Source organism: Prinia subflava, chromosome 4 (genome assembly GCF_021018805.1).
Source record: "Prinia subflava isolate CZ2003 ecotype Zambia chromosome 4, Cam_Psub_1.2, whole genome shotgun sequence".
Lineage (NCBI taxonomy): Eukaryota > Metazoa > Chordata > Aves > Passeriformes > Cisticolidae > Prinia > Prinia subflava.
Window position 1 is genome coordinate 60,038,366 of NC_086250.1, and position 26,721 is coordinate 60,065,086.

General features: G+C 36.8%; 1 protein-coding gene across 1 annotated transcript in view; it reads left to right on the forward strand.

The window, feature by feature from the left end:
- COG5 (component of oligomeric golgi complex 5) overlaps nt 1–26,721 on the forward strand; it is a 185,500-nt gene that overhangs the window by 106,071 nt on the left and 52,708 nt on the right. Inside the window, exons 8-10 of the mRNA XM_063396871.1 lie at nt 19,150–19,315; nt 20,381–20,493; nt 20,599–20,676. Coding sequence (XP_063252941.1) covers nt 19,150–19,315; nt 20,381–20,493; nt 20,599–20,676 — 357 coding nt within the window. The remainder of the gene's footprint in view (nt 1–19,149; nt 19,316–20,380; nt 20,494–20,598; nt 20,677–26,721) is intronic.

Genomic DNA, 26,721 nt, shown 5'->3' on the forward strand with positions numbered 1-26,721 from the left:
TCCCAGCTGTTCACTAGAAGATTCAGGACTGAAGCCAATTCAGTTGCTTTCCTACTTTATTACCAAAAATGGCAAAATTTTGCCAATGTTGTCATTTTCCCATCTCAATAATAGATAATAAAGTTGCACATGGGAGTTTTTGCATATCTTCAATTTTTTGAGTGTGGGTGGAATACTATTTCAGGCTCTTACTCTGAAATGCTAAAACATGAAAGACTGTATTATTTTTTTTCCATGATAACCAATATTTTTAGCTTATTTCTGATTCATGTGAATCTGAGATAAGATATCAAGGGTACAGATACAATGCTGTGTAGAGAAGAGGGGACAACCCTGCCTAAACTTTTGGAAATGTGTGGGGTTTATTTTAGCATTTCACCAGAGGATGAAGTTTCTTGACATCAGCTGTAATTGAGTTTGATAGGAACTAGTGTGGAAGACAAATTCTATTGAATTAAAGGACATCTAAATGCCTCCTTGGACAGGGTATTTTGGTTTTGTTGAATTTTAAAATGCTGTATAGCTTTATTGAAAAAATGCTTGGACAAAAATTTTTAAAAGACTAGTGAAGAACAAAAACCTCTTCAGAAGTTTATATAATATCCAGGGCCAGATACATTGGGAGGAATTACTAACATTACTTAACTGGAAGAAGTAAATTCTGGCACACCCTATTGCTGATGTGAAGAGATCTGAAGTCTTCACCTGCTTCAACTTTGCATGAAATCATATGACTAACACCATTCCTCAGGTTGTCTCCATTCTTATTAATGAAAACATAGCTGGCCATCAAACAGTTTTGCTTAAGAAAGACTCTGAATTGTGAGATTTTAAGGTGAAAGTGGAGTATGGTATATATGACTCAAGAATCAGTATGAGTACGTACATAGAATCTCTTATGTAAGACTGTATAATCTTTAAGAGCTGAAGAACATTTTTGTTGGATGGATTTTGATTTAAAGAATTAAAACCACCCAAAAAGATTAACTAACTTATGCATTAATTTATCTGTTAGGTGATTGGTTTTTAAAGGGAGAAAATGCACTCGTGAAAAATGCAATGCTAATGTTTCAACAGATAGCAAAGCAATTTTTCCCTATTCCAGTCAATGTAATGAAGTGTAGATGCATATGAGACAATATCTGTATACAGCTACTGTACAGACATGCAATGGCAGGATTTTTAGGATTGTCAGCTGGAGGAGGTGCTGGTTTCACAGGGTATCACTCTGAATAAAAGAGCTCAGCTGCTTCCTACATGAGATTAATTGCCCAACTTTAATTTATTACTGTGGGCATTCTTGAATTCTTTTACATTTTCTCTGTGCAAATCATCTTCCTGAGAATAATCAAGATCAATTAAAGCAGTTCAGCACTGAAAAACTGAAAACTGGGGGTTATTACAATGATTAGCAGAATATATAGGATATTAGATGATGGGTGACAGAAGTCCAAAACTAAACATATTAATGAAACAACTACTGAAGTGTTCCTTTACCACTAAGCAGTCATGTTACTGGGGAGCGTCAGCAATTAGAAGTTAGGCTAATTGGGAGTAAGTACAGCACCTGTAATTTTGGAACACATCTTGAAGGGTAAAAGAATCTTTCAAATACTTCTCTTGGCATTCCCAGTCATGTTGCTGTATTAATATTTTATAGTTCTGAAAGCAAATGTCTTTCTGAGGTAAAAAATCTTTTGGCCTTCCAAATGTATTGATTGGATTGTTTTTCTTGTTACATCTCTGTTAAAATACATTAGATACTATTTAAAAATGGTAAAGTGTCACAAGAATATGTAGTACCAGAAGAAGACTTGTACCAAATGACAGTTACAGATTTACCCGTTGTTTCTAGAATGTCTCAGTTACCACCTTTAATCCTTAAAAGGCAAATTTTAGAGGCCATCTAGTTTGGATTTGAAAAATGGAATTGGATGCTAAAAGAGAATATGTAACTTACTCTCTCCTGGAAAAGGGAAATACTTTTCTGGTAATTTCATGTGTGGTGATTTCACAGCTTTTCCAAAAGTGAGTTCTGGCAGACCAGCTTATTTCCTTTTGTTAAAAGGTGTTCGGTTTAGAGGATGGATGTGTGAAAGGTGGGGTCTGATATTTTGTCTGTAATATTTCTTTACCTGTGGCATTTTCAAATTCAAGCTGGGGAAGGATAATCTAGACTTGGTAATAGTAAGAATAATCTTAAACTGTTACAAGATCAATGCAGAACAGTTTGGAAAACCATACACGATGTTGTTTCTCTTCCAACATTGAAGAATTGTATCCAGTGAAGTTCTGCAGGGACTTGCCCCAGGGCTAGCACTATTCGGTGCTTGCATTTATGGTCTGGATGATGGAATACAGAATATGCTTATTAAGTTTGCAAGTTACACTTGTCTAAGAAGGATTAAGAGGTCTTGTAAGGACAGAATTAGAGCGATCTTGTGAAATTGATTTGAAAAAATAGGATTATATTAAAAAGAAACAATGTGAGGTACTGCATGAAGAAAAGGAACAAGGGAAGAAAAGCATGGCTATATAGCAGAAACAGCTGTGTGGATAGGAGACCTGCTGAAAGGGATTTTGAAGTTATAGTGGATTACAAGCTGAATGTCAGCCATATCAAGTAGATACAAAGGAGAAAAATACTGTCCTAGGAGGTGTAAACAAAAGTATACCTGGAGTAATCTCTTAGCTCTTCTCAGCAGAGCAACCTTTGTACTCTACCCAGCCCTGGGGGTTCTAGTAGTGAATTCAACATGTCAAGAAGGATGTGGACTAACCTGGGAGGTAGTAAAGCGAGGAGCAATGAAAACTGGACTTAAGAATAACAGTTTGAGTAAATTTCTGGTTTGTATTTTCATCTGTAGATATCTGTTGTTTTGTAGAAGGAAAGTGAACTTGAACTCCTTCTGAAGATCTTTTCAATCTGTGTGGTAAATTCAGACATGGTGTCCTGGAACTGACACCAGAACTGATCATCTAGCACCCTGCTTGCTGTGTGAGCTCACTAAGAGGGCCAGCCTCAGGATACGTGAGGGGCAACTCCCCAGCAAGGGTCACATCTCTGACACACACCACAACTTGTGTATGTGTGCTGTAGTCTTTTCATAGGGTGGGGAACGTGGCCTGTGGCCCTTCCTTGCGCCTTCTTTGCACAAAGGCAAGTGCCCTCCCCAGCCAGAAGGGTTCGGCATCCCTGTGTTTGCTTTATGATTTACAGTTGACAAGATGCTCACATTTTTAATGGACTTCAAATTTCATTAATGGAAAATATTTGCTGCTGTAAACAAAGTGAATCACTTTGCTGATAATTCAGTTCCGTATTTCACACGCTGGTAAGTTTGTAAATCCATTGGCACACAACTTGATAGGGTTGAAGGTCATTCAATACCAACAGTTTGCTCTCTCATGTATATAGACCAGCAGCCTGCTTTGTAAGTGACAACAAAAGAGAAGGAATCTTTGTGGTTTGTCAGAATGCTGAAAATCTGAATGGTGACAATTTTAGGTAACTCTTGCCTGGAGCCCTCTTACCTGCAAGGACATCAGTGGCTGGTTGTGATAAGTAAACTGCAAGAAAAATGAGTAACATTTGTGCTAAAGAGAAGACAAAGAAACTTTTAAAAATAACAAATAATAAAATAATAAAAATTGATGAAGAAAAAAAGTATCAGGTTTAAAATTAGGAAAGCAAAAATAGTGAAATAATTGCCTGTTGGACAGGAGAAATGGGTATAAGGTTTGTCCAATAGAGCAGGGAGGAATTTATGCTCTTGGAAATAAGGAATGGTTCCTGAGAAAAGGATGCTCCAATGATGACTGCTGTCGAGATCCAAGTCTGAATAATATATTGTTCCAAGTAAAAGTATATGTTTCAATAATACTAGATCTTCAGAAATATGTGTAAATGTATGTGCTTAAACTATCTGTTGGTATTTACTATCACTTTTAAATTAGAGCATGAGGTTGAAATGGAGTGCCTGTGTTTGTGGTTTGTTGGGACTCTCTGTATGTCTCAGAAATGCTCTACACACAACGTCAGAAATAATCAAAGGAACTCTGTCGGCCTTTTCAGGGGTAATGTTCTTCTAAGATTCTGCAAATAATTTGAAAGGATCCAGTCAGGAATTTCTCTCAAAATATTTGTGCTGTACTCACTGCACCCACTCAATTGCTTAATATAAGATTGCATTGAAAAGCTTGTGTGCAGATGTAGAGATAATAGTCATGTAAAGAAATGGTGGAGTATGGCTCACATCTTGGGAATCTAAAGGCATGTTATGGATAGATAATATTTATGTACAGTAGTTAACACATATCCTAATAGGTTTTGAGTCTCTATACTGTTTCTTGAAAATTAGTTATACTGGAGGTAAGTGAAGATGGACACAGGACTTGTGTAGATTAAATGGAGCTGCAGGACTTACAGCACAATGTAAATTTATACATAGAAAACTCAGTGCACTGCAGAACTTAGCACTTACAGTAACATGGCATCATACTGTATTAATAAACTGAAAGGGACAGTAGACAATTTCCTTCAGTTGTCTGTCCCCCACATCTTTGCCTTTCATCAGCTGTACCTTTTCTCCACTAGAGATAGCGTCAGTATATTCAAACTGAAATTGTGTGGTTTTCATATTAAATTATTTAGCATGTGACAGCGTTATTACAAATGTGTATGACATACTAGTGATCCTAGTAGGAACCTGTCTGAATACAGGTAAAGTACAGTATTGCATACTGAAGACCTTTTTCTGGGAATTCCTCAGAACATCAACTAAAAAAAAAAAATTAGTGAATTTCAGTCATTAGACATTTTGGCAGCAGTCCACGATTTAAATGACATTTTTAATCTTTATTCAGAGTGTTTGTCTGACCAGAGAATGAAGATAACTTATTTATATTTTGCTTGGTAATTAGAGGTACTAAATTATGTATGTATAACGTAAAAGCAAAAAAAAAAGAAAAATTAGTTTTCTCAAAAAGTAAGTATCTAACATCACGTGAAACTTACCTAATGCCTACAGAGACCTTGTGCATAGTTCTATGTATCATTTGGTTTGTTTACTTTTTGTCAGTCTGTGGGGCTTTATTTACTGGTACATAGCTAAGAAAATACAATTTTTAGCTGACATGCTCAGCTGTTATCTTTTGTCTTTTGCAAGCTGTTACAAATATCTGCATGTTTTTTAATCGACCAGTTAATTCAGAGAAGGTGCTAAATTGCAACATTTAATCAGATTAACTGTTGGTATTAATGATAAATCAATCAAGCATCTCTTCTGATAATATATATTGCCCAGGTTTCCCATAGAAAGAAACCAGCTTCCAAGATTGAGAAAATTTTATGCATCTTCCAGAAATTCTCTGTGGCAAGATGGCAGATTTCGTATTTACTACACATTGTTTCCAGGTGTGCACAGCCAAGCTGGAGCTGCTGTTCTCTGATACCATGTATGTTATGTTTAGAGCTGAGGCACTAGCATTTTCAGTAAAAGTTTACCTGAGTTTGGTCTGTCTCTCTACTTTGGATGACTCCATTATCTGTGCTACCAGGATTCCTTGCTGTTGCTGTTACCCTGCAGCAGCTTTGTGACAGAGGGGAAGTGCCAACATCGGCGTTTTGCAGGTGAAGGGCAGAAGGCGAGCGAACGAGAGGCCACGCACACACTGACAGTGTGGCAGACTCCCAGCTCTTGCCAGTGTGGGGGGTGGTGCTGGGGAGTGTGGTGTGAGGTACAGGAGTGCCATTCACAAAACCACTTCAGTCTTCTGGGTGAACTAAGTGAGCTGAATTAAGCACTTGGTGAATTAAGCACTGAAGATTTGATACACTGATTTGCAGTCAGTGTATCAAAACTGAACCTCAGCACACATTTACAGCTCTTCTAGGGCTGATTTTGCTGGGATTCACCAGCCACTGCCTTTCCTGGGCATAAGTACCTGGAGCTTCCTTCTGGGCATAGATGATTGCTTCTTTACCTGCACAAGTGATGAAAACAAATGAAAGTGCTGGAGAAGAAGTGTTACAACACTGCAGGAAGTTGGAACAAGGCCAGGGTCATCCTTAGCCTGCAGGGCTTTGCCTTGTGTCTCATTTGGGAGAGAGTGACCTGCCCTTGAGCACCAGGCAGGGCTGGGGTGGTCACACACCTCTGTGGCTGCCAGAGGGCTCAGGACTAAGGCATGGCACTGGGTGATCTTTTATATGCTTATTATCATTTACTCATGCAGACAAGACAATTAGTTTGTGCTTAGGGGTTGGATCTACATAATAAAGATGGTGTAGACATCAAGGGATGTGATATTCGTTGGGCAAAGGGAAGAAAAACTGTAGTCCCCTGTGGACAGTGTATTTGGGAAGTTCTGCTCTTGGCTCATTTTGTGAATTTAGGCCTTGGTGACTTGCTGAAAATCACGTCTTACACGGCTGAGTCTGAACTCTAGTAAATAGATTTTTTTGTTCCTATAACTTAAAACCAGGCTCAAGTCATTGCAAGAACTGCTATTTCACAGACTGTTCCTTAACTGTACTGCTATTACCTCTTACCCAGAAATTCATGTGGTTGAAACTGATGTTAAAAATAATCTTTCCCATTCTCTGGTGATTTAAACCTGCAAAGGGAGAAGAGGCAGCAAACAGCATCTTTTAGTATCACTTCCTTTCTGCTGCTGCTCTGGCTGTGATGCAGAGGCAGTTTAGTTAGGCATTCCCCCCTGCCCATTTTTTTTTTTTTTTAATCTCCCCTTATTTTGCTACTCAAAGTTATTTTTTAAAATAGAAATATAGAAGGCAGAAGCAGTGATTGCTGGAAGAAGGTACTATGGAAACCTGTCACGACAACAGTTTCAAATGAAAGTGAATCCTTAGCTGCTTAAGAAGTCCATGTATTTGTCAGACTCTAGTGTCTCCTCTGTGGTCAGAGATGAAGAGGAAGGAAGTGAATAGAGCAGTGTTGAGGGGAAAATATATATTCTTGCTTTTTACTTGGGGAAAATGCATTTCTGGGCTCAGCCTTGCAATTAGATATCCTGCAATGAACTTCTTATCTGGGACCTAAAATTTCTCAGTTATGTAATGTATTATAATGCTGTGATAGCAATATTACTCGTTATGGTTGGTGAGATATGTAAAATCTAGCTTCTAAGTGTTTCCAGATGTTTTGCTGTTTGTTTTTGTGGAGTTTTTTTATGAAGACATATGCAGATGAATTATTCACAAAGGTCAAAAGAAGGTGGTGCAGAGGGCAATAACTAAATAAATATATCTTTAGCATGCATTTCAGTTGTGGATGTTGGTACATATTTCTCAGATGGAAATTCAAAGCATGATGTGAATGCATTAGATTCCAAGTCACTTGATATTTGTTCTCTGTGCTCTTGCTAAAGAGCACACCATCAAATAAGTTTTGTTGTTATTAGTATAGCATGCAGAAGATAAAAATGACACAAATCTGGTACAGCTAGTAGTGTTAGGACTGATAAGATTCCCTTTGGTCTGTTTCAGCACTATGCTGATGTACTATAGTGTACATACATCGATATATCTGTATGAACATTAATGTTTCTGAGTTAAATATTTGGAATGGTAGCAATTAATCATTTAAATATGGCACTTCCTGGGGATATTCCAAAAATGTGAGTTGAAATGATGAAGTATTTCATCTTTCTGTGGTCACTGAAGTTCTTGGGCATATTTATAATGTTTGGTGGTCATGTTTGTTGCTGCTAGAGGTATTGGAAAGCAATATCTTGCTAAAAGAAACAGAGAATACATAAGGAAGACTTATTTTTTTTTTTAATTTAAGAAATACTGCTGTTCTTATAAGATTGTAAAGGGAGAGAAAGACTTTTTGGTGGAGAAGTTGCTCTGAACTAGTATATTAATCTTTCATAGTGTGTAAATTTAGAAAAAATGAGGGTATTTTTAAAAATTGACAAAGGTTTTATTTTTGCATTTTGTCTTAAACTTTTTACTGTGGAGTTATGAAGCCTTGACAATAATAGACATAGTGGTATTCTCTTTTGTCCTGTGAGATTCTGATCTTTCAGATTTTGATGACTCTATGCACATTTATTAAAAGATGTATACTGAATTAGAAACAGATTATGGGATTGTGCAGACTTTGTCTGCTCAGTGATTTAGAAAGCTTTATATCACTTTGCCATTGTGCATTTGCCCTATATAGAGGTAATTTAGGAAGCCTAACGCAATTGATGTCCTACTGTGACATGGTATTTTTATAAAACTAAGACTCTTCACTGCTCCTAGCCTTTCTAAATGGTTAATCAAAGTGGATTGACAGATTATGTGTCTGGGTGTTTTTTTTTTCCTTTCTTTTTTTTTTTTTCTGTGTAGGTGTTTGTGACTCATAAATGCAGAATTAGAGAGAAAATCTGTGACTGGATAATGGAGTATTTGCAAGTACTTTATTGCAATTTTCAGTGCAACACAACAAATAGCCTTCACTTTCCAGTGTTTATTTGTAAGGATTTATTATTGTGTGGCCCTGCTAATCTCATAATTTCTGCTTCTGTTTTTATGATAGTGCAAGAAAGTGGTTTATAAATAGTTTCTATAAATGGATATTCCTGAAAATGTGTCTGATCTGAACAATATTTTTATATAACTGTCTTTTATGGTAAAGTAATAGGTGAAAATTGAGAAGTCATTAATGTTTTATATCCCTTCACTCTACTATGAATCACCACTTAGCTGTTTGCCAAAATCTTTGTATTCTGTTTAGTGACAATTTTATATGAGGATCAGCTGGGTAATTTTTAAATTCACTTCTAGTCTTTTTCTTCAGATATTCATATCAATTAATTTGACCAGTTTTCAACTAAACATGAAAACTTAATCTTCCATTGTAGATGATGTTTTAAATACATATTAACTTAGAGTTAGATAATGCTTTTTGAGGAATTTAGATGGCATTGCTGTTCCAAAAATTTTAGGTATTAATAAATTCTAAGGAATTACTAGCTCTGCAGTATGTATGTGAGGGGGGGAAAAAAAGGCAGAATACCTTAGAAAGCTATTAAAAATGACCTTGTGTTTTAGATCTCCCCATTGAGACTAGTTCTTTTGAAATATGAAACATTTAGTTTGGTTTCATACTAATCAGTAAATGTCATTTGTGATCAGTAAAACATTACTCCTCGTAGAATATCCATCATGAAAACACAGGAATGTTTAATAATATTGAGTTCAGCTTTCTTTGCAGACAGAAATTATTTTAAATTAGAGGCTGTTGCATAGTGTGCTTCTATGTTCTGGTTGTCCATCTGTTTAGGTGTTTTCTCTGGACTGCAAAGCTGTCAACCATTGTGTCTTGGACAACTCTGACCACAATGAGAAACTCAAACTGCACTAAGACTAGATAATACCTACAAGTGCAAGAATTTATCTGATTCTAGTATTTTTAAGGTAATTAATGCAAATATGATGATTGATTCATCTATTTATATGCAGAGAGGCTTGGGTCACTGCTATGAACTGCTCAGCTGTGAAAGGCTTTGTAAATAAAATATACTGTAGGGGTAGAATGAAGGAGACTGGGAACACTATGTGTCAGTTTGGAAACTGGAAACTAGGTTTAGATCTTGAAGTTAAGTCCGAAGAGAAAGATGTGAATGGAAAGAGGTGTTCTAAGAACAAGACTGCAGAAGGCTGGAGGATGGACTGGGGGATGGATAAGGTAGAGCAGTGAAATAAGGAAGTGGTGTTTGCATTGCTGCAAATGCAGAAAGGTAGGCTAAGATTAGATCGTGTTGAAAACAGTTGAGGTAAGGCTGGAATGGGAACCATGGAAGTTCTTCTTTATCAGACATTGCAGTGTTTTAATTACATGGGTCTAATCATTCTATAAATGAGGTTAAATAAAGTTGTCTTCCATAGTCCTAGTCCATTTAGGGTTTTATACCAAATTGATTAAAATATTTCTGATTTGCTTTAGATACTTAAAGGTGAATAGCATATATGAAATTCTGCTAAATTCCAGGGATGCAGCTGAGCAGAGACTGACATGGGCTTTGGCTAAATCTGTGTAATCCATCCCAGCCTTTTAAATTTTTACTTTGTGTATCTGTGTCTCTTCAAAACTAAAGCTACACTGAGGTTCTTTCTGTCCAGATAAGATAGTATGTTATTGTTAAACGCCTCTCCCAGACTGTAATTCCATTTGTGGTTTGTACTGCTGACTGTTGATTGTTAGCAGGTTCTGCAATAATACAATTAGGTGATGCAAGAAGAACATACAAAGCATTAATAAGCCACATCTGCATAGAACAGAGTGAAAAATATGATTGACTAGCCATGATATTCATCTAAATAAGATAATTCATTTTGCCTCTTTCTCAGGTTAAAAATCTTCTCTGTCATAATCCTCTCAGAAAAAAATCAATGCTTCATCATGTTCTTGATCTGCTACTCAGTGCCACATGAAATTCTACATTATTGTACATTGTTACATTTATGGTAACAAAAAGATTTAAAGCATTGGATAAGCTTGAAATGACATAGGGAACTGAACAGTATGTGACATTAGAAAGGAGAAATCTTGCATCAAAACACCGCAGTTTTTGGGTGATGAATAATGTCTGTGTAGAAGAAGAGGTGCACTCAGCTGCTTATTCTTCTCTTTCACCTCCCTTCTGTCCTTCTGCAGGCAGCACCCCCAGTAAATTCCCATTTGTGTGAAAGATTTAAGATGCATTGCTGGCTGACAGCTGAAGTCATGGGTGGGGACTGCCTTTTTTTACTGGCTGAACTGGATCCCAATGTCTGTGTTAGCTGCTGGCAAACCTAGACACACTATTTCTTTTCTGCACAGGACTTCACTTTTTTTTCCTTCATAGTAAAGTTTTTCGCTTTTTTTAATGATACAGCTTTGCCCATTTGATTTTAAAGGAACTTACCTTTTTTTCTTGTTTTAAAGCCTTGAAATATAAAATACATTTCTATAAATGTGTAATCAGTAGGAAAAAGAGGTCAGTTTTGTCATGCTTCTCCCAGTGGACAAATTTGCAAAAAGACTTGGAAGATTTAGATTGCTGTCAGGGTGTGGTCAGCACTGGAGATGTGTTTGGGTGTATACATGTGCTTGCTCCCTTTCAAGCTGGCCTCAGAGAAACTTGATGAAAATGACTGTGATGAGACTGGATGAAAACAAGTCCATTGTTGCGTTCTCCAGAAGCACTAGGAAGGGAAAATGGAGCAGAAAGACTGTCTTCCTGAGCAGCCTTGTTTGATAAACCCTCCTTTGAGCAAGCAGGTGGGTTAAGGCATCTCCAGCAGTCCTGGCAACCTACAATTCTTCACCAAATTATCTGCAGACTTTCCTGTAGGTTTGTGATACAATGAATTTGAACTTTGTATTAAGAACAAAAAAATGTTTTAAAATTCTATCCAACAGCAAATCTGACCTTGATGGAGGCCTGTCTGTAGTTGAGTATGAAAATATTAGCTAAAAAGAATTTTAAATTAAACAGCTTCCTAAAGTTCATTCCTTTTAAATACTTGAGGGCGCTTCACGGCTGTTGACAATATATGCACAGATTCCAAAAATGAGATGTTGTCACTTGCATAGGTAATTATTATCTTGTTGCAAAGACTAGCAGGAGAACAAGAAAACCCAGATGGCTTTTGGTAGATATATAAATCATACCATTTATAGGATATTTTTTCTGAGATAGTATTTTTTTTTGTAAAGAGAGAAAAACATGTTATAATGCTTCAGCAGCTAATTCCTAATGTTAATTGTTAAGACTGAGTTAAAAGTGAAACTTGACATTTCTGTTTTGTAATGGCTTTGTTGAACCATCTCATAGAGTGAGCATGTACATAATGATATTGTGAGGTGGAAGAAAACATCTGGTCACAAGCTTTTGTCGAAATATCAAAATTACTAATGAGATTTTGTGTCCTTACACTTCTGTTCTTCAGTAATGGGACTTGAATCAGAATGTGCAAGTCGGGGTTGCACGAGGACAGGAGAGGTGCTGCAATCTCACCTTCTGCTCTCTAAACTTCATCAGAACAGGAGAGCTGTGTTTTTGATAGAGAAACTGCAAATTCAGATGTGAACTGATTTTTTATCAGTAAGGGCTTTAGAGATCAGTCAAATTGTGTAAGAGGTGAAAGAAGCATTTTAAGAAGCTTGATGTGGCTCAGGGGTCCCTGTTTCCATGTTGCCTGACTAGTTTTTTAAATTTTGTATAATTTCTACTCTGAACTTATACTCTTCCTACACTCAAATAGAGCATTGTAAGATAAAATTTGTAGTTGTTATGGGCTGGTCAGTCTAGCTGATCTGTCCTCAGAGAAACCAGATAATTTCCTTGAAATTGCTGTCACACTGATAGCCCAAGGCTTGGTAAACTTTGGAACATTGCTTGATGTTTCATGAGATAATTCTTTACAACAGTTCCTGATGCCTTTCTGTCCCATTAGCTCTTAGCCATCTGTTGCTTTGATTACACTATTATGGTGAATAAGTGTTTTGGCAAGCTATTTAGCTGTGTTGAAAAATCTTGTTTCTTTGCTTTCTAGTATTTTATTGCTGCTGTTTCTTGTTATTTTTTTCCCTCCTCAACCTTTGTAGTGCAATGCTTCTTGCTATTTCCTTCTTGTTGTTATAAGAAACAAAAGGCTGACCTAGTTTGAGGACATGATGAGGTTTATATGTACTTTGTGGCTGTTCTCCTTTCATGTGAAGATCCTTCTACCAAAAGAGGTTGTGTATTTCAAACATGGACTCACAGAAGCTAGATGTTACAACCTAAGCATATTTAAATGTTTGGCTTTGGGACTTCTGCCTCTTAAGGCTTAAAATGTTCTTTTTTAATCTAGCCAATGTGTTACATCGCTATTGCCTATGATATTTCTATAGCAAATCATATTTTAACCTCTCACTCCTCCCAGCATCGCAAAGGCCAAAACAGGAAGATTTGGGATATCATTAGAAAGAAGCCTGTATTCTCTGACTTTACACTGTCAATTTGACCTTTTCATTTATTGCTCAGGTTTTAGAAATGAACAGAGCAAAAGACAGATGGAGTGATAATGAACATAGAGATGAGCTTCCCTAAGAAGGTTCATTTTAGTAGTAGTGATATATCAATGAATTCTTTTTAGGCATGGACATTTGGAGATGGAATAAAATACTGTTTTTAGACTGAAACTGAATTTCATTGGCATTTATGTTCTACTTCTAGGTTTTTTGTTACTTTTTCTACAATTAAAATAGCTGAGTTATACCTCACACCAAGAATTCCAGTCATTCTCACTAAGTTATTAATTCTGCTCAGTAGGTCATTTTGCCTCAACTGTGACTTAGGTGGCCAAGCATTCTTCACTGCTTACCTGCCTGAGCTCTTTAAATTGAACTGCAGCATTTCCTGGAGTAACTTTTCATTTTTTCGCTTCTGGTGTCTTTAAGAGATGACTAAGAACTGGGTAGTTCCAAGTGCTTGCAAAACTTTCTCAATCATTTGGTCTTCAAGTAGTACTTGTCATTAGGGATAGTAATGTTATTTATGGGGAAATTATTGGAAGGAGGCAGTGTATTGTAATGAGTGAGAGGGGAGAAGGGGCAAACACTATAAAGGAACATCTGACTGGGGATTTTTAGCCTCTCTAAGGGGTCTTTTTTGGACCTTGTAAAGCTGTGTTGTGTTGGAAGTTGCAACTGGTATCTTCTACAAACAAAAGGAACTGTATGAAGAAGACTTCGAAAAGTAAGTGAAATAGTTCCCAATATATCAAATCTTCTGTCAAATGAAATTAGTTCATACTAAGTGTCAGTCAAAGATACTCAGAAGTATAATCTGGAAACTGTTTTTGCACTTGCTCTGTAAGGACTGCAGTAGTCTTTTGTATTCCTTGTCAGAGAACATACATGAGTTTAGGAGTTTGGTTATTTCAGGGTGCATCCTATTCTGGGATTGTTGTATTTTAGTGCTGATTATTTCTTGATGGGTAGGGAATGTTGTGGTATTCCTTGCTCACCACATTGTCAGACCACTCTGTTTAAATCTTTCCTGGACTAATTAGTAATTATGGATCTTCCTTCAACTAAGCAATGTATGTAATTATTTTTGAGCTGTCTTAGACTTCTACTGCTTGTGCAGGGGACAGTGGTGTACATGTGGCATAAGAGGTAACGATGTGACAGCACAATGAAATCACAGCTGTTCAGTTATCTGTCTGTCTGTCTACCTACCTACCTACCTACCTACCTACCTACCTATCACCTGTGAAAATTTTCTACTGGGTTTCTGTCACAGCCTCTTCTGAAAAGGGTAATCTGTTCTCTGCAGAATGACAAAGATTTTCAGTCAGAACCACTGTTCTGATTTTAATAAGCAAAATAGAAATGTCCTTTTATATATTAGTAGCTATGGAACGTCATTTCTAAGAGAGGGACTAGTCCAAGTTTGACTTCTCTGTATCTGGTCCTTCCAAACTGTACTGTAAAAGAGCATTTCCTTAGAGAGCTGTTCAGATTATTGGTGGTGAAGGTGCTTGTGAAATTTAACTACATGAAAGTTAACAATTAATTACATTTGTAACACTGCTTCTTTATGAAAGTAGAAGTAATTGTCTCAGATAGGATTGACCATAAATATTTTTGCCAATTACACATTTTCATTGAGAAGGAAGTTGATAGCCCACTCATGTGAAAACCCTGTGGCATGGGATCTTAGGGACAGATTTGTACTGGATAAAGAAATAATAATGTGAAGTTCCATAAGACAGAACTGGGTAGAGAAGAACAATCCACATAGTGAATCCTGTACCCTGAGAAGGTGGAGTGTACGTTTGGAAGCTATGTTAGTAGCACTTGAGCCATTAGTTTTTGCCTGTTATACAAGTTTCTTATTTTTGTTCAGCCTTGTGCTAGGAATCTTCCTGACCCCAAATTAGCTCTGGGTCATCACCACACTCCCTTGTGAGGAGCAGATTTTCTTATCCAAATTGCATTACTAGTGATGAAAAAGATTATTGCTCTTTTCTTAGCCATGCTTTCAGAAGATTATTGTGATAATACCAGTGTCGATCTAAAAATAAGAGCCTACAATCTTGGCCCTTATAAAATAGTTGCAATATTGGCAGTTGGCAAAACGGAGTTGTTTGGTTCCATCCTAGGAGATACTTTCAAATTAGAAATATAAGATATATTTATTGAAGTCTTTAATGACATTTCTGTTTAGTCTTCACAGGGTTTTTATCTTTGTGGGAAAGGAAGTGACCAAATGGGGTTGGGCTCTAAGAATGACTGTAACTGCCATGGCCTGGACAGCATCTGCTGGTTTTTTAAGTCCAGTCACCTGCTCTTTGAAAAAATCACATGATGTAATTGTGAAAAAACCCCACATTCATACTAATGACTGAATGACACTTACTTTTCTACTTGTCTATGATCATTTACAGAATGAAATGGACTGGGATGGGATAAAATTAATCAGAAATTATGTCAATAAAATGAATGGTGCTCATTCATATAGAAAATGAACCAATATGTCTGGTGTGAACGTCTCTTCATAGCTTCTGCTGAATGAGTATCTGTTTTGCAAAAGCATAAATTGAAATACCCATGCCTTTTTTTCAAGTGGTGACTGGTATCAACCTTCTGACCAAGCTGTTTGATCTATTGTCTGATGGATACTGAGACACTTTGATGTTTTAAACTATTTTTGAGACTTGTTTCATGGTAGAACTAGTGTTTGAACGTGTTCATTTTTCTTTTATTTTCTTCATATGTTGAACTGATGACTCACTGAGTCTTTTTAAGCTCATACATTTGTGGAATTTAGTTTCCATGTATCTGTAGCATACTATGTTGTGACTTGCCAGATGGAGGAGTGCTTTGAATGGAGAAGGGTATTATTAGTGGACATAATGCCATCTCTCCTTAACTCACTGATTACTCACTGAGTACTCACTGTATTTTTTGTAATCTGAAGATCACTGTGGTTAATTTTTGAGTAGATAGTGTTGTTGCCCTACACTTTATGAGGTCATGTTTTTACTTCACTTGTGTATACTTGTGTTTATGCACTTTGATTATACTGTATTGCTAACATATTACTAAATGCTCTTCTGTTTTTCTTTGCCCCCTACTCTCTTTGATTCTCATAGCTTCAAGTTTATGGCAAATGTAAAAATTCTTTATGGACAGAGATTCTAAGGAGAACACTTTAAAATTGTTAAGTGTGGTTGCCTGCAGTGGCAGACAGCTTGGTTATAAAATACTGCTGATGAACTCATTAAATTCCATTTCAAAAGTAGTTATATTATTTTCCATATTGTTCCTGTTGGATAGCAATTCTGAATATTATTCTCTAATGTGATTCCCATTTCCTTTGTAGATCACTGTTGTAGTCAGTTCTTTCTTGACTTCAAATGCATATTTTCCTCTTGATAAAAATTACAGCAGCCTTTCAAATCTCAGAACTGTTCAGCTTTAAGGTTTCTCAGGTAGAAGGAAAATATTAGGGAAAATTCTTATCAGTAAAATTTAGTAGTAGTAGCAAATTCTGAAATACTAGCTCTCAACTTTCTGTCCAGTGTATATCAATGATAAACAGTTTAATTTTGAGATGTATATGCAAGCCTTAAAGTACAATAATTCATTTCCGTCCTGCTTTTCAACATTTTCTTTTCCAATAATTTTTGTCCCAAGTGGGGTTTCATTTTTTTTTAACATATTGTCTAAACCTAGAAACTAGCTGTGCATAAAAATTTCCATTCTCTTAGGATTAGTCATAAACCAACAATGGACTGTTACATAGCCATATGAAACAAAAATTGTTTCCTGAGGTGAGAAAATTACCGTATATGAATCAAATAAAATAATACACTTTGTTCTACATTGTCAGGGATTTGATATGTCTCTAATTCCATACAAGATGAATACATGAGCTAGAAGCCCTCTGTCTGTGGCCATGTCCACAATTTAAAGCAAATAAAAAGCAGGCCATCTGCATAATCTTTGTTCCATCTGATTTTAATATTGGTACTAGATTTGGAAGATACTTCAAGTGAATAGCAGGTTTCCATAGTTATGTATTTTGGTTTGAAACTTCTGGCTAAAACCAGTTCTTCTGAAATGCAGCTCAGGCTCTCTTGGAGTATGTGTTCATGTCTTTGTTGCCCAGTAGCTGCAGAGTCATTTTGCGAAACTGTGGTGTGGGAGCTCTAAGATTGATTTTTCTGCTGGCAATTGTTCGTGGCTGTATTGCCTGTTTGTCAGGAAAATAAGTATCTGGCCATTGATTATTTAAGGGTGGATACTGCCCAGCTCACCTTTTGATGCTGTTCTATTTTTTTACTATTTGATATATAAACATTAGAGCCTGACTGAAATCTAGTTGAGCGCTCTTATAGTAATAGTAAGGTATTGATTTTGTTTTACTGACTCTCTATGTGGTTTCATAATTGTGTAAGTGTTCTGTAAAAATTAGAACAATTTAGAAAAGGCTGGTAAGTGAGGTGTGTCTTTTTTCATTCTCCTTCTTTCTGCAGTGTCTTTTCATTCTGTTCCCCATCCTCTTCCCATTTATATTTTCTTTCTCTTGTTCATTCTGTCCCCAGATTCCCTCCTTGCATTATAGTACTCTTCATTTTCTGACATCCCATTAATCTTCCAGTCTTTATGGCTTACTTTCCCACCTCCACAAGCACACCCACAGGATGCTTAGAAATTTTACAGCATACCCAGTTGTCAAAAAACTAAACCTACAAGTCCCAGACCTGTAATACTATGCTGGGAATGCTCATTAACTCCCACACTGTTTGGAAAAAGAAACTGGTATAGTTAGTATAAGGTCTGCAAACCATAATACATGCCTAATGTTCCTTTGCTTTCCACTAAACCTGGGAACTCCTCACTGGAGCTGGAAAAGAAGATGGGACCTGGCTTTTTTTGCTTTAGCTGTAGTTTTCATCCTGTAGGAACCCTAGAGAAAACAGCACAAATGTGCAGTATAGGGGTGTGACCTTTGAAACACTGGCTTGAGAACGTGTTGTTTGCCAGCAGATCAGAAACCCTCTTGCCATAGGTGCATGTAGCAGCAGGTGCATCCCCAGCACAGCAGCTGCACCCTGGCCAAAGGCAGAGGGGGCTTTGCAGTGGGAAGTGCCCGTGGCCTCAGATGCTTCTGTCCAGTCTGACTGCCAGCATTTCTGTCAGACCATGTTCCTTACTGCTGGCAGAAGTGACTGAGAAAAATGACAGAAGACTGCATCTCTAATGTGTATATGATCAACTGATTGCCCCCTCCACTAATTGGCTGTAAATGCTAATTAAAAAAGCAGTATTCAGTGTATGGGTGACAGTGCTTAGTATCCAAAGGCAATAATTTGAGGCTTTTCTCTTGCTAAATGGCACGCATGCCAATGTTTAGTGTTGCTAAGTGGAATTATCATCAGATTCAATCTTTAGCAGAGGTCTCCTAAATATGGACCTGGACACTTTTTGGACCATTTTCACTCCTCTGTGTTGAGTCAGTTTTTTGGTGTTGTTTTTTTTTTTTTTTTCCAGGCTTGGGAAATAATCACTGCATTGCTTTATTTCTTAGTTCTGCTGTGAGGAAAATGAAGTTACTGTCAGCATTAGAAATAGAAATGTAGAAATACAAGCTTAAATTTTGCAGTAGCCAGTAATGAGCTTGACCTGCTTGCTTCTTCTTATCCTTTGTTAGTACTTTTTTTAAGACTGTATCACATTTAATTAACTATTTGGGTCTTAATTGACAGCAGTGTAACACTGCGTGTTAAAGCAATTGTAGCACTGAATACAGCTATATGTGACTAACCCCAGAATTGCTGGATCAATCACTGATAACCCTCCCCAGGTTAGATACTGCCAGCAGTGCTTCCAGTTTCTTTCTTTCCATTCATATTCAGAGGATAACATCAAAAGGATCTGAGCAAGGCATTGCTCAGAGATCAGAGGAAATCAGTCCTCTCCTTTACCCTCCATCTCTGTTATGTAGTAAGGATGCCAGTTACTTAAAATGAATTAGCAGACTGAACTTAAAAGATGAACTTGCCCACTAAAATGATGTCTCATCATGGATAAAACATCTTAATAGTAGAGTTAAAGATAATTGTTATTTTTTAATGTCTTCTTTCTTCAGAATCCTACTCAAGTGGGAACTGCTCTTCAGGTTTTCCATAATCTTGGGACTTTGAAGGATACCATTGCTAATGTGGTGGATGGATACTGCACAGCGCTGGAAGAGAACATAAAAAATGCTTTGGATATCAAAGTGTTGACTCAACCATCTCAAACAGTCACAAGAGGTGCGATACTTGTTTTACAAAGAATGATAACTGATTCTTTTTTATAGCAGTGTGATATGTTGTAAAATGGATGAAACTCTCACATCCAAACCTGTTCTAGTAAAGTCTCCCTGCTTGCTTTAACCAGTAGAGGGTGGGAATAGGCATATCTCAGGAAACATTTCATTTTAAAACATTTAATTTGACAAAATTGGGTCTGTCTGATATTTGGCTCAGAGTTTTTCCTTTATTCCTCTGTGCCACTCTTTCCTAACTTGCCCAGCTAGGCAAATTGTCCTCTTGAGGTTACAACTTTGTAGCATTTTATTAGCTGTTTCTCATGGAAAGATGACTCCAAATTCTGCTTTCTTTGTATTGGTGGGAGGATTATGAGTTGAAATTATTTGTGGTTGATGGAAGAAGCCTGCAACCTTTTTCGTCAGGTGAAAATCGTTTCAAAGCAGACTATTCAATATGAAGAAATGTTGCACTATGAAACATTTAGTTCCTAGTTAGCTCAGATACCCAAAAATATTGGGTGGGCAGGCAAATTTGAACTTTGGTGTTACAAACATTCAATTGTTTTTCAAAAATCTTGCAATAAGGTGGGGGTCCAGAACCATAATCAGCAGCACAATACCAAAATGTATCCTCTCTCAAGTGAAGTGATTGTTTAGAAGGTGCATGCTGGAATTTCACGTTTTTTCAGCAGTTTGTCTATGCATTTAAGTCCTGAGCTGGTAATAGCTGTATATTTCACAGCTGCTCTCTCTGCCATTTCACTTTGCTCTTACATCCTGTAAAACTGCTCCTTGGCATTACTGTGGTGTTTATGTGGAGATCTGAATTGGTAGAGCATGTAACAGTCATGAGCATGAAGTATCCCCACTGAACTTCAGTGTTGAGTCACCTCCTCAGCTGAGACAACTGAGGCCATTCACAAAGCTCTGTTCTGAAGGTATTTTAGGCTGCCTTGGCTTAGAAAAAAGTATCTGTCAAAGTGCATAGAGATCTATATTTCCAGTATTTTAATGTTCATTTGTGGAAGCTGAAATGTGCTGCTGTGTATGTTTAAAAACCATTTAGGTGGCCCTGGTAGAGCTGCGATGCCAACACCTGGGAACACAGCAGCTTTTCGAGCAGCCCTCTGGACAAACATGGAGAAACTCATGGATCAGATCTGTGCTGCTTGTGGACAGGTACTCTGCACCTCATTCCTGTGAGGCACCTGTTTGTCTTACCATGCAATTTTGGATGTAAGAATTTAGATGTCACATTCCCTCTCAATAAATTCTCTCTTACAGGTGCAGCATTTGCAGAAAGTATTGGCAAAGAAAAGAGATCCTGTGTCACATGTCTGCTTCATAGAGGAGATAGTGAAGGTAAAGATTTTTGCTGAATACGCTTTAGTAAATCTCTTAAGAAAAATGTGATAAGAGAATGAGTTTGTTTACGATTTCACAGTTCCATAATTTTTTTAAATTAAATTGAAGGGAAAGTATTAAAACTCAAACTAACATTGAAGGATATATTTGTGGTTAGTGGGTTATATCTGTAGCATGTAAACATGTTCTTTTTGTTGTAATTTCTTTTGTTTTCTCCAAAAGGGAGCTGATAAGGCACCGCTGTATGGATCATTAATGTCATTCCATAATACCATCTGATTTGAGTAATTAATTAAATCTGTTAGTTTGCATAGGAGAATGTGTCTTCATCTATCATTTGCAGCCATCTGTTTCTCACTTCTTGACAATTTCTCCCTTGAAAAATAATCATGGCTGTTCTTTTGAATACCTATTATTTTCCATTCATTTGCATTGTTTTTTATTCATATTTGGGATAATTTGATTAATGGTCCCCTTCAGTGGTAGGAACAGGATTACTGAAACTGTCTCATCTACCTTAGTAGAAGAGAGGTAAAACAAAAGACATCTTCCTGCTGACATCTCTTTCCAAGTGTATAACTGGATTTTTAATTTACATGGACTTAATATTTGAAATAACTTGGGGAAGCTCTTCATATGCAAACGTGGCCTTCTCAAGAGTGAAAGCAAATAATGAAGGTTAAATACAGCCTTCATCTATCTCTTAAGCCCATCTCCTGAAGATGTTGCACAGAGCATCAATTTTCTGTGAGGCACTTCTAGCTTCTCTTTCTGTGTTAAAAACAAACAAACAAACAAATTAGCAAACTACAACAACAATAAAACAACCCAATAAAAAAATCCACAACCCCCCTCAAAAAGTTTATAAACTTTTAGCATATTTTCTTAATTAAATAAAGTTTAATCTGGCAAAAAATATCTCTTGCTGCCTGGGTGGATCAGCCCTTCAGTGGATCAGCATGTTTAGGGAGAAACATAGAAACCTGGAGACAGAGCAGAAATGCTGTAAGGAAGAGTTTGGATGGAAAGGGAGCTTAGGTAAATGATCTGTTGGTGTTCATGAGTGGCTCCCACCCTGTGCCCATGCTTCTCACCTTCACTCTTCCCTCTGATGTAAAGCATCACTTGAAGTTTTTCAACTGAAAATGGAGTTTTTCCAGTTTTTGAGGCTGATAATAGAGGGAAGACAAAGGAAATATTTTACGCTCCTGGAGACTAAATGAACAGGGAAAATGAATTTCAGTGGAAGCAGGGTAAGGAAAAACTCATTAGAAAATAAAAGACTTACTGGGTTGTCTTATGCTAAGTATGTGCCATGATTTCTCTGATTACCCTTCCTTCCCTTAAAGTTCATGCTGCAGGATTGCATCTAAGTGAAAAGTTTTATTTCCCAGGTAAAATCCTTCTCTTTCTTTTTCCACAGTTATCCCTCTTCCAATTACTTTGTTTTTGGGTGGGTGTTTTGGTGTGTAGCATAGTGCCAGGCTATTGTCATTCTCAGTGGGGCAGCTAAGGAGGAGGGGTAAATCCTTACCTGATGTTCTGCCAGCAGGGCTCTCAGCATGGCACAGTACTGCTGATGGCACCAACGCTTGACTTGCTTCTTGCCTGAAATGGTTCAGTACAGCACCGTGATTTTCTTGGACATTCTCAGTTAGAACATTTTTTCTGGTGTCTCTTGAAAAAGGTGTGGCACCAGGCTGCAGATGGGTGAGGTCACACCAAAGAGCAGAGCTCTTGTTCAGACAAAAACCAGACATGTACTGCATGCTGCAGAAATTCAGGAGTGTAAGTACAGATGGCTGTATGGGAGAGTATGACTTATTTTAGATATAAATAAGAAATTGGTATTTTGCCATTCACTAATGAAGATTCCATCTCGTGTTAAACCAAACTGAAATGTGCTTTCCTCAGCAAGTGTTCTAGAGAGGGAGAGAAGTTGGTTTTTCTTTATTGTATTCAAATTCATTAATAAACTGAGCAAATGAACAAAACAAACCGAAGGTACTAACATTGCCCCCATTTGCTGGAGCAGCATGCCCACTCCAGAAGATAGGAAAACGAATCATCCACTCTACAGTCTGTGCACTAATTACTGTTACTGATGTCAACATTATTATTATAGTCATCTTCTGCAGCAGCTGCAGTACCACTTTGCCTGTCCATCTGCTTCCTTGTTTTGATTACTGCAGTGCAAGTATCATCCTAGGAAGCATAAGAGAGGAGGAGATCCAGCCTTTTTAAAGCACAAGTCCTTTAATAGCAAGGAAGCTACTTGCCTTTTTTTTTTTTTTTTTTGTCATCATTCTCTTTTTTCATTGGGGATTTTTTGTGTCTGTCTCTTCACAGATAGCACAGCCTGCAGTTTTTCTAATTTTGTATTATGATCTCAAACATGTGCTTTCCGGCTATCTAATTACCTGTTACCATAATAATATTTAGTAGTGTTGTATCATGTTGTGTCCAAAAATGTAGTTTTAAAAGCACCAGCTAATCAATTAAAGGATTCACAAAACCTCTCTTAAAAAAAAAAGAAAAAAAAAAAGGAAATAAAACCTGACTGATGAAGAAACTGAGGTACAGAAATTGGAAAATTTTAAATACTGCAGTTCAGCAAGAAGAGGGCAATGACAACACCTGCATCTTTTCTATCCTATGGTTTCTCCTACAAAATTCCCTTTCAATTTTTACCAGCTTTAGATGTGGCCAAGAGTTAAGCAACAGTTTCAGGCTTGCATGAGGGTCATGGAAGAATCTTGACATTAAATTTATACTGCACATTTTTTCACTGCTTCCCTTTGGAGATGTAGATTGTGGGTTTTTTCCTTTGTTGCAATATGAAATTAATGCAATTCTGAAATCATGCACTCATAGTACCTTCTAAACACTGCTTCATTTTATATTAGTCTTGAACTATAGATTCATTATTGATGTTTACATATTTAAATTACAGATTTAACTTTTTAACAAATCTATTAACTGTTTAAAGGAGAAATACAATTGGATGGCCATTTTGTGGGTTTTATGTAAGAAAAAAAGGCCTTTAATGACTAGATTTTAGTTGAAGAGGGCTAAAAGAATTCAGAACTCGTGGAGTTCTGATTTCTAGTTTTGGGGAAATAAATAGAGCATTCATTGTATACATTTTTTAAAAGATAGGGTTAATGCTGTCATAATGTTAAGGGTGAAAATTAAATTTACAAATAAGATTTAAATAATGTAAATTTGATTTTTTTTTCACCTGATGACTGGTTATTTATATCACTTCTTTCAATTGCTTAATTCACCTTCAGAGAGCTAATAGGTTACTTGAGTTTATTCTGCTTTATTGCTTCTCTCTTTCAGTGTGTTGTGACTAATCCTTCCTCAGCTGTTGTAATGCCTAAACTACAATTGACTTCAGTGTAAATCTCAGCCCAACATATCTTTCTGTGACAACCACCTTCCTAATTAGAGATAAGAGTCCCTCCTAGCCCCTTGTAAAAGAGTTGAAAATGATCTTTGATCCTCATCTATTTTGGGTCCTTCACTCCTACACAGGCATCAGGGAACAGTTCTGCAAAGAGAAAAGCAGCTTGAAAAGCAGCAAATCATTTTTCAGGGGGGGTTGGGGTGGTCAGGAGAAAGGATGAGCTGGGGTCTCTCCTCTGGGCAGGGAGGTTCAGGCAGACCTGCCCTTGCTCGCCTTTGGGTGTCCTGTTTGCAACCAAGGCACATCACAAGCCCTGTCATTTACGTAAGCCTCCGGGTAAAGAGTGAGCTGAGAGTTGTAGGGAGTGTTATTATGTACTCTGTGGAGGGCTCTTATCGTTGCTTCTGCTGATGAATGTTTGGTGAGTAAGCAGGCTTTTTTCCTGAGTTGTCAACACTGGCAATATGAGGTGTTAATGATACAGAAAGAAATGTCCTCATCATTACATAAGATAAAGAAAAGAAATGGAAAATATAGATGTTTATTGACAGAGTGTACTTATATTTCACCTTCTTCTTTTTGCTTCTCATTCAAACTTGTTAAAAAATGTTGCTGCTTTGAAATTATTCACATCTAGCATCACATATTCACATTCAGTTGACCCAATTAAAAATAATCCCAAGTGGAAAAAATTGAAAAATAATCTAATTATTGTCTTATATGAATTCAGAAAATAGTATGCTTTTCACCAATTATTACAAGTATATGATTTATTTTTCCATATTTTTTGTAGAAGCAGAATTGGATTACTTTCACATCATTTCTACTGTGATTTCTGTTTGTTATTTAAGCAATAATGAGGTACTTTGTGAAGATCTAAACACAGGTGGATGAACAGATTTTTGGTTCCCAAAATATTGAAGACACTTTTTGTTTCAGATCTACAAATTGCCCTGCTGAATTCACTTGCAGGAATTTTGAGGACTCTTAAAGAGCCAAGAAGATCATACCAGTTAAAAGTCCCAGTTCTCATTTCGAATGGATCTGTGTGCCCAGACAGCCATACTAAAGTAATTTGATTCTAATTCACATGGGAGGGTGAGAGCCTGTGCAATGGTTTTCTAATGACACTACGATTTCTGTAGAACTTTAATTCCCTTTCTCTGACAGAAATGTGCAGCTGTGAGGAAGAGGGATGGTGTGGAGGTTGCGTGGGTTAGTAGGTAGTAATGACCTTTGTTCTTTTTCACTTCTTGTTTGGTGGTGTTTGTGCAAATTGCAGATCAGTGTTGACTGCAAATTATTAAGTCAGTTGGTTTTCAGTCAGCTTGCCATTGGAAAAGAAATACATTTACCCGAAGTGCCGCCTTTTATCATCATTCTTGTCAGTCTTACCTGAACAGCTCTGGGCTGAGTGGACACGGTAACAAACCATCCTTTCATCCTTGGAGGGGATATGGAGTAGTCAAGGTGAAAGCATAGTTTGAATTGAAGCTGTACATACTAAATCACTTCTCTGGGTAGAAGAAAGCTGTCAAATCCCTAGGGTAGTTACTGGCTTTTGAACACTAAGTTCATTTATTTCCAGTTGATGCATATCTTGCAGGAATATGGAAGGATTAATTAATGTTTTAAGTAGTTTTGAAGATATAGGGCACTGTTTATTATCTAGGTATTTTTCTTCCTTACAAATTAGTTTTTCTGAGGAATCTCTTAATTCCAGTATTCTATGAAATGCACAGTCTTAACTTTATTTTCTAGTCAAGAAGGGTTTTTGAGAAAAAGCAAACCAGCTTTTGTTTCTTTTGTCACCAGCGTAAAGAGACCTTTTAAAAATGTTGTGCTACTGCTGGAAGTCTAGAAACTATTACACCTTAGATATAAACTGATCAACCCTGTGTAATGAAATTCTGTGCCCTGCAGTAAAACAAAAAAATCAAGGTTATTTTTAAAATCACAGTGTCACTTATTGACATCTCTGCACCTGTAATGTATAATATAAACAACATTAGAAATTTAGATTCACTCTTATTTTAAGAAATTTAATCCTGACTACTTTAAGTATATAGAAAAGGGTTATTGAAAACACACTCAGAAATTGTCTTTTCTTTACTGATTAATTGCACTACTGAGGATGATGGCTTTTTGTTCACAGTCTAACATTTGGCAATTATGTTGCTATAGAAATAGTGCAAATAGATTTCCTTATTTCTGTCCCAGAAGATCTTGCTGTACAAAATTGTTAAATCGCTTGCATTGTTGCTTTATTGGTGGAAAAAATATTTAGACTGTCCTTTAAACATCTTCCGTTTTTAGAGCAACATTCCCAAGTCCCGTATTTCTCCATGGCGGAGCGTTTGATTACAGATAGAAAACACTGTATGTATTAGTATGCAAAGCCTGATTTCAGGAGCCTGCAGCAACTAGCTGCATGGTAATATTCACTATATTGTTTTACATTTCAAAGAGGCTTCACAATAAAGATGTTTTTCACATTCTATTCAAAGTATCAAAATTTATACAGGGAAAAATAAGTTGGAAGTGGTTGTCATGAAGTGAGAGCCAGTTTAGAATCAGTGGGTCAGATTTATTATTTGAATGTTAAAATAGCTATTTTAGACACACACAAA